The following is a 12,400-nucleotide window of genomic DNA, read 5'->3' as shown; positions in this document are numbered from 1 at the left end:
TCTCGTCCGTTCATTAAAACCACTGCCTTAATTTAAAGGTTATTTGCTGTAGCAAGTGGCTTTGGGGATAAAAAAAAAAAAATAATTGCAATTCTGTGAATTAACGTGACGTTGCATAGTTCTAGTCTATGTATTATATATATGTATATATTTGCATACATTTTGCATATTTGCATACAACAATTACATATATATAAAATATAAATATGTGTAGCCCCCTTGTATGAGAGGAGTATTTCACAGAACTGCCAAGTGAATGCTACTCCTTTAGGCTCAAAGAGTAGTACGAACAAATGCTCAAAACATGATGGAGATGCTTCATATTAGCCAGAAGAAAGCATTATGTTTTCTGATTGTGCAGGAAGTACTTCTCGCATTACAGAGGGGAGCATAATGTAATGTAATCATTAAATAAGTGATACGAATGTATGTTATTCAAATACTGATATTGAGGTTTGTGCGTTGAGCGGAAGGTTTCTTCCAACACTGAAAAGAAGTTCTTGATGGCAATACAACGCCGCTGTGTGTTTTTCTAAGTAGCACAGTAACTTATCAATACACCATGAAGTTGGATCTGAGTCAAAACTCGAATTTTCTTCAGATTGTCATTTTTTCAAGGAAGGCAGCTGCCTCTGTTTGAAGAAATCATGAAACGGACTGTTACAGTCAGTACGGGAAAGCAGCCGCAATCTTTAATCGTTCTTTAAGGGAAGATCCTTCCCTTGCACTTTCTCTTTTGTTTCACTGCACCCTCATTTTGTTTCCGGAAAAAGGAGCTGCTGCAGCACCCGGAGAGGGGCAATTTGCTGCTGTAACGTGGAGTTCCCCTTGCTGGCTGCAGAGGAACTGCGCTAAGCTCACAGCTCAGACATGTGCCACCTCTGCACGCCATGTCTTGCTCCTGAACAGTGTTCTTTCAAGGGTACACACTAGCAATAAAACGGCCATAGCTGTTGACATTGGTCGCTACCTCTTTAATCAGTGTTCAGAGATGCACAGAATACCCATCTCCTTCAGGAGATGTAGCACAGAAAGTCAGGTGAGGCCACGCGCTTGCTTCTCTAGCTGAGCTCTGCTTTGGTATGCAACTGTATTTGTGTTGTGTAAGGGTGCGTAATTACACCTCCTGAATTCCAGTTCAGTTTTTCCTGCCTGGTAGTGATTTTCTGTTTTTATTTATACCGCGTGTTTCAGCTCGCTCTCCTGCCTCTGCCTTTGCAAAGCTGCCATGACGTAGCTGACGCAGATTTGCTTGCTCTGCCACAACCAGCCGTGCGAGGCTGCTGCTCCTTGGTAATGACCACTAAGCAGGAGCAGCAATAGCTGTAATTCATCTTCGTGTTGGAAAGCAACATGTTTCACTGACGTCTACAGACACCAGTTTTCCAGGTATAAAAAAACCGAATGCAAAGAGTTTTGGTTAAACACCAGTGTGCTGCTCAGCAAGGTTGCCTGCCCCACAATCAATAGGAACAGCAGTGCTGCATGGCCTGGTGCCACCCCACAGGCTGTGCCTGGCTCGGGAGTGCACAGCATTTTACAGCAGGAGCTGAAATGTATTTGGATAAAGGTCTTCTGCTTCGTGCATGCTGCTTTGAAACTCTGTAGGAAATTAGGAACGGGGTATTGCCTGGGCAATAATTCAAGCTGTAGCACACACAAATGTTATAAAACATAATAATGAAAAGGTGTCCTCACAAATGCATTATGATGGGGGCATCTGCATGAAATACCAGTGCAAGTGTTTTTCTGCCTAGATCTGTAAGGACTATTTGCTTGTTGTGAAATGTTTTTATGTTTTTTCAAGGGTTGTCAAGTGCCAGCATCCAGTGAGCTCAGGAAAACATCTGTATCCAGTGATCAGTGCCAGTACATGAGCCTGCTACTGTCCTCCCCACATTTCCTTTTGTTGCTTCCCCAAAGCATTTGCTATTATATGATGTATCAACACGGGTTTGTTTTTCTTGAGGCCAGATATTTCCCTATATGCCCCATGCATGTATGTCTTGAATTCTTGTTGAGATAATAAATGTGAAGTGCTAGCAAAAAAAAATGAGTCATTGTTATAACTTTTTCTGAGGGTTGTGAATGAGCAGTCATATTACACAAATTCCTTCCAAATAGGTGGAAGTCAGAGGGCACACATCAAAACAACAGCAGACTGATGCTGGGAGAGCAGCATCGTTTAAGAGGAACAACACATAACAACACATAACCATACCCATGAACTTCAAAATGAGACATCAAGGCACCTGTTCTAGTATCTTCTAGAAGTCTGCTCATGCCAGGGGCACTATTACCACCACCAGAGCTTTGCAGCTTTATGTCAGAGAATCTTCGGGCGCCAGTGAAGAGCAAACATTGAAACTGAGTTTTGGGGCTTTATTTTGTTTTTGAATGCAGGCAAAAGGACATGCTGTGTTTCACCAAAACCAGATTTCTAATTTCTATGAAGTCTGATATTGGAGCTCTGAAAGGGGTGAAAATTCCACACTGCTTACCATGAGGGAATAGCAAGGGGTGGCACAGACCTTCCTCCTCAAAGCTGAGGTCCAAGGACATGGAGAACCCAAGGTGCTGCCCACGATGCCACGCAGGACACATGTTCCCAACACTAAAGAGGGATAAAACTCTGACCAAAGGTTCTGAATCTGGTAAATGACAGAAATACTAAATGCATCACGGTGCCATGCAGCAAGCTACCCCTATGGGGCACAAAGCTCCCACCTCCCGGCTGAGCACAGCGGTGCTGTCTGCAGGGCCCTGACTCACCCCGAGCACCTGGTGTCACAACAAGCCACCAACACCCCGTACCTGACCCTACACACGCCGCCGGGTCACGTTTACACTGCGCTCAGCTGGGCGAGAACCGGCTTCGTGTTAGCAGCCGGCGCGGGGCTGGATGCACCAGTGGTATTTCATAAACAAATTGCTAGACAACAGACAACAGAGAGCACACTCCCCCTGGATGTTGTTCTAAGTCATTCGGAAAGCAACAACTCATACACTGCCGTGTATTTTTAGCATACACTCTGGAAATGACTTATTGTTTTCCTCTCGTCAGCATGAGAGCGTGCAAGGTCATGATGTGTGTCTGCAGGGATGGAGCAGCACTGGGGTGCGATGTGCTGGCCTTTGGGCAGGAAGGTTTTCCATAAAGCAAGTGGCAGGACTGCCAGCAAGCAACAGGCCTGACATTGCTGCAAACATGGGGCTTTACCTGAGTGCACCAGTGCTGTCTGGAAAACAATGGTGTGAATGTACCAAAGCTGCTGCCTGCCCTTCCCCTGCACTGTCTCTTGGTGATGGGGCTGGTGGCACCCCGAGTATTGCTGCCATCACATGGCTTTGTGCCATTTGGGTTTCTCTGGTGGTAATGCAACCACCCTTGTTTCTCCTCCCTGTGGCTCCAAGCTGTAGGATCCGACCTGGTCACACAGCCACCTCCATTGTGTAGCAGGGATTCACGGCCATGTTTCCTTCCCCTCTGTACTCCTCGAGGGGAAATGACCAAGCTGTAGTGGAGAACAAGGCCACGTTTGCTCCACGTCTCTCTGGACCAGGAACCGGGACAGTCCCTTTCCCCACAGCAGTCAGGATTTCCCCAGCACTGCGCTGGAGCAGCAGCATGGCATGGAAGGCACATCACCAGGAAGGGGAAAATGGCAGGAACTCCTGAGCCTGTTTGCTCAGCAGTATCAAACTGATTCAGAGAGGTGAGGCCACGTACATGGCACCATCAGCAGAAAGACAAGAAGGTTCTGATTCTTTTATTGGCTAAGTTCAGAAAATACTCTGACTGCTGGGAAACTTGCTTCCAGGCAAGGTTTACATGGTGCAGATGGAAGGGAAACTCATTGTTTTGGAAGAGAGTGCTTACTGGGGTTTTTCTTTCTTGTCTGACCGTACCCTGGGTGCGTCAGGCCCAGCACTGCCATCCAGCGAGGGGAGGGCTTGTCCCCTCTGTGCTGGGCAGCCTCACCTCCAGCACCGGGTGCAGGCTGGGTGCCACAAATACGGACATAAAGCTGTCACACAGCGCCCGAAGGAGGGCTGTCATGGTGGTGAGGCTCTGCAGGGCAAGGAGTGTGAGAGTGGCTGAGGGCCTTGGGTGTGCAGGGCCCAGAGCAAAGCAGGCTGAGGGAAAGCCAGACACAGTGCTGGAGATCTAGATGGGTCCATGAATAACCACAGCAGAGACACATGGACCCTCAATCAGGGTGAGCAAGGTTAACAGAACAGGAGAACAGCAAAGATACCAAGACAAAAGAAATGGCAAATGAGGCAAAGCTTTTCTGGCAGGAAGATAAATTTGACTGCAACTAAGTCAGTTACCTTCTTTGGATCTCTCAGTCCTGTATGTTAGTGATACGGGAATTAAAACAAAAGCCATGCCCCAGAGCACAAAGTTCTGCTTTTTGTGCCACGATTCCCCTTCGCTGGCACTCCAACAGATTCAGAAAAAGCCTGGTCTCCAAAACACATCTGGGTTGGGGAAAACCCAAATCTGACTTTTCACCAACATACATGGCTTAGTGTTAAATGAGGTCTCATGTGCTAATCCATTTATGGATTAAGTCCATTGTGTCTAATCTCTGCTGTATTTCTCTGTAATGAGCCACTGTCTGCAGCAATTAAGATTTTAATTAAGGGCTTTCAGGACTGATCCTGCAAGAGCCAGGCTGCTCTGAAGCTGTGGACCCCCAGATCATGACTTGTGTTAGGAGGAAGCAACAGCAAGACAGACAGGACAACCCTCCCACCCATTGGCCCGAGGCAGCCTTTTTCTGGGGTGATTCAGCAGAAGGGATGGGACTTTTGCCTCCACACGTGACTCTTGCTCACTTGCACCTTCCTGGCACAGCACCCAATAAAGAAACCGAAAGCAAACGCAGAAGCTTCTGGGGCGCGAGCCCAGAGATGGAGACAATGCAAACACCTTCCTCCACTTGCCCAAAGGTCCACCAGCTCTTTATGGGAGCACTGCAAATCAGACTGAATGGTGAGAGGTTAGCAAGCACTGAGCAGAGGCATGTGAGCTAGAGGGCAGGGCAGGGGCTGGGAGTTTCCACCCATGCAGCTGCTGTGAGCACCCAACCCAGCACTCAGATGCAGAGCAATGCGCACTGACATGCGGGCTTGCGAAGAGGATATAAATGCTTAACCCACCAGTTCCTTCCCCCGCTCTGCCTACCTCGCTGTGACTAGCTGACATGTCCAGGCACTCACAGGCAGTGCTGCTTTTGGGAGCCTCCGGCATTTCCCGTGTCAGAGCAGCTCCTGGGGAGAACATCTGCACTGTGCTTTACAGGCCAATTCGTCCTTCTGGGTGGCAGGCTGGCTTCCAGCCACACTGCAGCAACTTCAAAAGGTGAATGCTAGCAGCTTTCCCCGCTGGGAGCTCTCGGCCTCCGCCTCCTGCTGTGAGCTCCACTGCACCCCATCTCCATCCCCACCAAAGTAACATCCAGCCCAGCCCGCACCCCAGTGCACTGGGGTCCTGGAGGGGAGCATACCCCCCCCCAGAAGGCTGAAGACAACAAATACTAGGCTAGGACTGGCTTCATACACATACTTCCTATACATATAACCTGTTTCCTTACAACTCATTGCTGGTCAGGAGGCTGAGAAATTGCTGCACATAACGAGAACCCCTCATTTTCACTTTGCCATTTTCATTCTCCTTGCAAAGGAGCAAAGAGGAAAAAAAAGAAAAAAGAAAACAGAAAAAAAAAATATGCCACATCTTCTGAGACACCAAAGCAGGTCCCAAGCACCTTTTAACATTTCTTAAATGCTCTTATCCTGCTTACTCTGAATGACTGTTCTTGGTGGGCAGTATTTCACTTCTGGCTTAGATGCACATCTCAATAGTATTACTGCAGTATGACTTCTGTCTCCAGTAGTTTCCTCTCTGCAATGTCAGCTCCAGCCATGGACCAGCCAGACCTCAGTATGACAGAAATAAGTATCTAGAGGAGTACTAAGGATACCATTTATTTTCAAAATCACTAAAAAACCCAAACAAAACAGTTTATGGCAACACAGATTTACATAACAGAGACAGCAAATAGGAAAATGTACAATCTATTTCATGTTATTGCACTCGCTGTTTATAATATACAAGGCATTTAAAACAGTTTTCATTAGAAGAAGTTTTATTCATATAAATAAAGGTGTAAATATACAGTATCATACAAGAAGTGTGTCAGCCTAATACACAAAACCTAACCTAGAGTGGGATCCCTATTTCTCACATGATCTAGCCTACTCCTCATTGATATTTCCACACGTACATTTACATACCCTAAATGTAGAAGCAGGTGAACATTCCCACCTGGGAATGGTTCCTTCAGATTTTCACAAGAACCACTGCAGAACATTTATAAGGGTTAATTTTAAGTGAGGGTCAACAGAAAACCTGAATCACTCAACAGTTTCTTAACACTTAATATCTGCTCTCAATTACTTTTTAAAGCAAGAAAATGATCAGATATTATTCCCTCTCTAACTTAGGCCTAACCTCACAGTTCCTCTGTTTTGTTTTGTTGGTAGTGGGTTTCTTTTGTTTTTGCTTTTAAATACAGATGTAATCCCCAAAGAAGCTGGGAAGGGCTCCCAGATACAAAAGCCTGCAGAAGATGCCACTGCTGTACCACACCACAGCCTATTCTCATATCCAACATGTGCTCCAAGCCTAGGAAGCAGCAAAGCCTCCCACTAGACCTCTATCTAGAAGCAAACTCATCTCATCTGGCATGCCTTCAGGTCACCAGTGAAAAGCAGTGGACCAGCTGCATAATTTCATCCTGATTTTTTGGTCTATGAAAATGCAGCTGTGAGTCTTTGGACAGTCGCTCCTCTCCTAGAGCTCGGTCAGCCCTCCAACGTGGCGAAGAATCACCATGGGTCTGACATGCAAACAGCAAGGTCAACAATGCCTGTGAACTTACTGAATACTGATGAATTAACACAACTTCCTGTGTCATTCTGCTGTGACCAGGCTCTCAGAAAAGTCAGCTACTTTGCCAGATGCACAACCGATGGTTCACTACATCTGTTTGCTTCACCCACCCTTTCTGTAATAGATCAGGCCAACTCTAGATTCTGTAAATCCTGGGGCTTTTATGGAGAGCTTCACCCCAACAGAAACGTCAGTAAATGCCACTGTAACCATATCAACACGAGGAGCACTGGTCAAAGTGCTTCCTGTTCCTTCACCAAAAAAAAAAAAAAAAGTTTTTTCAGGAACAGAAACATTGAGGGTTAAATACTATTCTTTTTCTTGCTGCAAAGTTATTAGAGAAGTAAATAATTCTACCCATATTAAGTATCAGACTTAAAATGTTAAACCTATCTTTAAATTATCCCCACTACTGAATTACACACAGAATTCCCCACCTCTCCTTGCTGTTACTCATCCAACACATATCTACATGCATGTAAAATAAAATACTAAACAGTATTCAACTACTGAAAATCAAAAGCCTTCTAAATCACTCACAAAGAACAGTATCTGCAAGTAAGTGTCTGAAAATATTCACCACGTATCATTTTAAGACATCTCAAATTAAGTTTGCTTTACAAAATGAAGACTTCATCTTTGAGCTCACAGTGTATTGGGAGAGTGCCATACGTCCTCCTGGCACTGTGACCTCAAAAATTTTCAACTAAAAAATATCCCCATCATTTCCTAAAACTTATTTGTGATTTAGCACATTAAAGTAGCAAAAAGTCAGTACTGCACTTGAACGTGTTATACATATACAGGTACATATTTACTACGCTGCGTTAAATTCCACATGCATTTTACGTATCTACTGTACACGCTTTTACAATCAGATTTTGGTCACTCCTGAACAAGGCCTATCCATTTAATCACCACTGCCAAATGTCTTCTCCCTGATTTTTCAGGGAAGACGCAAAGCTAACCTCTTTTATCCCGGCCCAGGCCTGCTGCCCCAGTGTGGGGCTGACCCCAAGTGCTGCACCCTCCCCAAAACTCCCCCGCAAGGATGGCACCAAAGGTGAGAAGTGGTCCTGGCAGAGGAGCTGAGCTTTGGGGTCACAGGAGACCCAAATCCACCTCCATGACCCTGAATGCATTCCACAGAAATCCTGCTGGCAAAGCAGCTGTAGGACTATGGACAGTATTGCCTTTCACGTAACAAAAAGTTGCATCTCTTCCTAGATTCTTGTGCTCATACATGTCACCGAAAGAGATTAAAATATGTTTGTTTATAGGCAAGCATCGCACAGGTTTCCTGCTCACTTGGTCTCTGGCTGCCCCAAGAACTGAATTTCATTCTGCCTATCATGAGTTGCTGACTGACACAGCTGCCACAGGAATGAACCAAACCAAGGGTCCACCGCCCTGGAAGCAACTGATCCAAGCACTGTGAATACAGACATAAACGGAGTAAACGATAGCGTGATCTTGGGGCGCAGCCAAGTGAGGAGCCCAGGCCTTCTTAGAACAGCTACACAGTGTCTTGCCTTACTACAACAGCAGGCAGAACTTCAGATTTGGACAGGCTCCAGGCTCAGAGCTCCTCACCCTGCGCTTGCTGGCTATGAGCGGGGCTCCAGCCCAACGCGACAAACAACCTGAGCACTCTGGAACAAACAACTTGTTCTCAGCTGATAAGGATGCTGGCCCATTTCCTCCTCTATCTCTTTTATGTTGTTTAGCCATCCCAGACATAGGAAGAGAAATAGCACAGTCTAATCTCTCGCACTCATACATTCTCCTCCCTGTAGAACAGACTATAAATAACACTCAGCAGCATGGCCCACTAGGAACAGAGGTGAGAAAATCCCAGCTGGAGCACCTGTAGCACTGCAGCCCTTACAGTTTTCTCTATCTACAGCATGGCTTCTCCCACCCATGCAAATAGTTTCCAGTCTCACCATCCAAAACCCTCAGCATCAGCCCATTTCTGATGCAGCCAGAAGCACTTATGCTTTGCACACACGTACTCACGCGCTCCCACACAAGAAAAAAATAAATACTGGACAAGAAAGGAAAAAATAATAATTAAAAAGAACAATTAATAGCCACCATAAATATGGCCAGTTCAGATTTAATCTGTTAAAATCCACATCCTTAGACCACCATTTTCCAGCTTGAGTATTTCAAGCTGGGCAACCTTCAGCCTCTTGCCAAATAAAAGCAGCCTGGCTTTCAGACGTACTTAGCGATCGCTGAAGTCTGTGGGATCTGCAAGTGCTCAGCACTTGGAAACTGCCCTTCTTTTAAAAATATATGTGTATTTAAAGGTGTCTAATGTTAAAAGCCTAAATTTGAAAATTCAATCCCCAATTTTTATCACTCCCAAAAACTAACAACTCAGCCTACACCTTGGTGGACTAATTAGTAACCTAATATTTGGACTTGACCTTCTTGCTCACAGATTTCTGCTGATTTATTGCCAAGTGCTTTTGTATACAAGCTGCCCCTAAAGACAGACTCAGTTGTGGTAGATGCTGAGTTAATTCATCAGTTTTTAGAGGATTCTTCACCTTTGCAATAAAATGCTCACTTTAGGCATAAAAGTTGTGCAAAAATTATACGTCTCTTTTGTCATGCACTTTAAGCAAAACTGCACTTAGAAGAATAGAGTGAGATTGTTCCAGACATTCTCTTATTATAACAAATAAGGACCAGACCCTAAGTAAGTGTCCTGAAGTCAGATTATAGCTAAGCGATACAATACAGTCTAAGTACTCATCCTTGTCAACAGGATGGCAAATGACAAGTTGTACTCCCAATGCTCTGCAGATACTAAAAATATGAGGGACAGGCACAACATTATTTCTCAGTCAAAATACTTTAAACCAAACTCAGTAAAGGTCTTGAAGTTCCACTAAAACTGCCACATCATACAAAAAAATGTCTCTAGTGTTTGGTTTCCTTCATTCTTGATAAACAGGAGACGATCATCACACTCTTGCTCAGTGGTTCTCCAAGGCTCTTAGCACCTCTTTGTAAAGCATTAAGACACTTCTGTGGTGTTAGAGACAAAGACAGTTTCTAGCCAGTTTAAAATGTTTTGTCTTAGCAAGTGTGATTAGATGTAGCACTTCCATCACACTGAAGTTCTGTGTTTCCTGACGAGTAACTGAACAGGGCCCTCTGGCACAGATTTAATAATGTTCCAGGCATCGTAATGCATGAGGCCAAGTAATGATTTTCCACTAACAGAAAGAATCTCATCTCCAGATTCTATGTTTCCAGCTTGCTCCGCAGCACCACCTATAAGCAAAACAGGAATGAAGTAAAAGTAAATAAAAAACTGCTTTCCACTGTGACAAACAGCAACTAAGCCATTCTTCTAGCAGCGGTAATTTCCGTATGTGTCACGTAAGCTCAGTTCAGCTCTTGCAATCTATCAGTAAGTTTACTATAATGATAGTTCAACTTGCAACACTGACCAATCAATCAGGGAAAGAAAAAGGACTGTCCCTACAGATATATATTAATGACCTTGAAAATTAAACATGTCCTTCCCTCTCGGAATCAATTTTGAAAGAAGAAAAAACAAATATATGCATGGAAATTGATAATTCAGGAAACAGCACTTCCACCTTTTTTCCTTGATGAAGGAATATATCAATGGAAATTAACCCTGTACAAATGCCCTCAGCTTCATTAGGTTTGAGCTTCTCAAACCATTATGTACAATAATGCTGCTGTAATTTCATGCTTACAGTAGCAGACAAGTCTAGGAAGCAACTGCGTCATAATAAGTAATCAGATTGCTGAACAAGCACTTAGTAGCAGATGCAATCTCTAGACATTCTCAAGAGTATTTTTTTTCTAATGACTGCTTTGGTTACTAAGTGGTAATGATCAGAGGACACATGCCTGTTCAAAAAATAAATAAATAAGAAAAAAAAGAAAACTGGGTTAATACGTGCTGTATTTTCATGTTTGCAGTACCTTTAAATATTCTTTTTACAAGCAAGGGCCTGTCTCCAGCAATAGAAGCTTTTCCACCATCGAGACTGAAGCCTAAGCCGGCAGAGGTTTTCAGTAATTCAACACAGATGACATCATTCATGTCCAGGTTTGGATCTGCAACAGAATACACACAGCATCTTGTATGCATTTAACAGTAAACTGCAGGTTGGGTTTGGTTGGGTTTGTTTTTGCTGCAGTGACAAAGCCATGCAGAGTTCAGTCCATAGTGAAACTAGAACATGTTGTCACCTTGCTTCTCAGGAGTGTATGTGTATCACTGCCGTGAAGGACTGACAGCACAGAACACAGTATGTGCAGCACAGAACACAGTATGTGCACAGACATTTTCATTTTGCATGGGCAACAAAAGTCCATCAAGGCACTGAAATTGAAGCTGAAGTTAACGAAGATTTTAAATGTCAACAAAAGAATTGGAAAAAAATTGTGCAAGTACTGTGGAGAACATTTTCTTTTGTTTCCCCTTCATTATCCAAGGAGTTGCACCTTGTTAAATAACAGCAATAAATAAGTCATTACATTAAAAAAAAGTATGCTCCATCCTCCTAAGAGAGTTTGTATGCACTCACTAGTGTGAATATTTGTTTCTGGTCTCACATCTATGGAAATAATCATAACTAGCAGTCAGTAGGTGTATGCTGCTTCCTAAGTCTTAGACACTTTTTGAATGCAGCAATACTGTAGTTGACATAAATTATGATTTTGTTTAGAAAGAAATAGGTCTACAGTTTTGGAAAACGGGACCTTCTTTGCCCTGCATGAATGTAAAAATTCTGCAGCCTGCAACATCACAAATGACAGCTATGGTTACCTCAAACAACCGCAAATGTTATCTGAAACATCTGGAGATAAGCCTTTCCCCAAAGGATGGAGAGACAATCCTAATAATCCGACACTGTTTGTGAGAGAACGTTGCCACCTAGTGCCGGCACACCGCACTCTGCATGTGCCACTAAGCAGACGTAAAAGGGATTCTGAAGTCATTATGTGTAGTGCCTCCAGGGGAGTAGTTACTGAAAGGATCATTCATCTGCAGAGCGTTCCCTATTTCTTTATAAAGCTGCACTACAGAATCCAGAGAAATGGTAAGACAATAAAAACTCGTACAGGAAAAAAAAGGCAACACAAGAGCCAACGAAAAAATCCTCTAAAGGCTATATCCAATGGGTTCAAAACAGGTGAGAAGCAGCTCTTGTTCTGCCTTTGGGGTGCTCTGAGGTGTATGCCTGGTACTGCCCAGCGAGCAGGGGAAGCTGCATCACTGAGGCTGTCAGCAGTAACCACTGCCCACTCCATGCAGTGCACTGCTGTGGGATGGGAGCAGGTCAGCACGGTGCTCCTGAGGCAGCAGCATACATTCAGACAGTACAAAAGTTTTGTGCCTTAATTCTGCAGAAATTTGGGGTATTTTGAATGGAT

At 44.2% G+C, this 12,400-nt stretch overlaps 1 protein-coding gene across 9 annotated transcripts in view; it reads right to left on the bottom strand.

Moving 5' to 3' along the window:
* Positions 1-5,973: 5,973 nt before the first annotated feature.
* Positions 5,974-12,400, bottom strand: part of PDZD2 (PDZ domain containing 2) — a 195,101-nt gene continuing 188,674 nt past the window's right edge. For all 9 annotated transcript variants that reach the window (XM_090130547.1, XM_031609884.2, XM_090130549.1 and 6 more), the window contains 2 exons: positions 10,943-11,077; positions 5,974-10,255 (listed from right to left, as the gene is read on the bottom strand). In XM_090130547.1, coding sequence (XP_089986673.1) covers positions 10,089-10,255; positions 10,943-11,077 — 302 coding nt within the window. In that variant the 3' untranslated portion in view covers positions 5,974-10,088. The remainder of the gene's footprint in view (positions 10,256-10,942; positions 11,078-12,400) is intronic.

Source organism: Phasianus colchicus, chromosome Z (assembly GCF_987193195.1).
Source record: "Phasianus colchicus chromosome Z, bPhaCol1.hap1.1, whole genome shotgun sequence".
Taxonomy (NCBI): Eukaryota; Metazoa; Chordata; class Aves; order Galliformes; family Phasianidae; genus Phasianus; species Phasianus colchicus.
The sequence above is the reverse complement of the archived record's forward strand: the minus strand, read 5'-3'. Positions and strand labels throughout refer to the sequence as shown.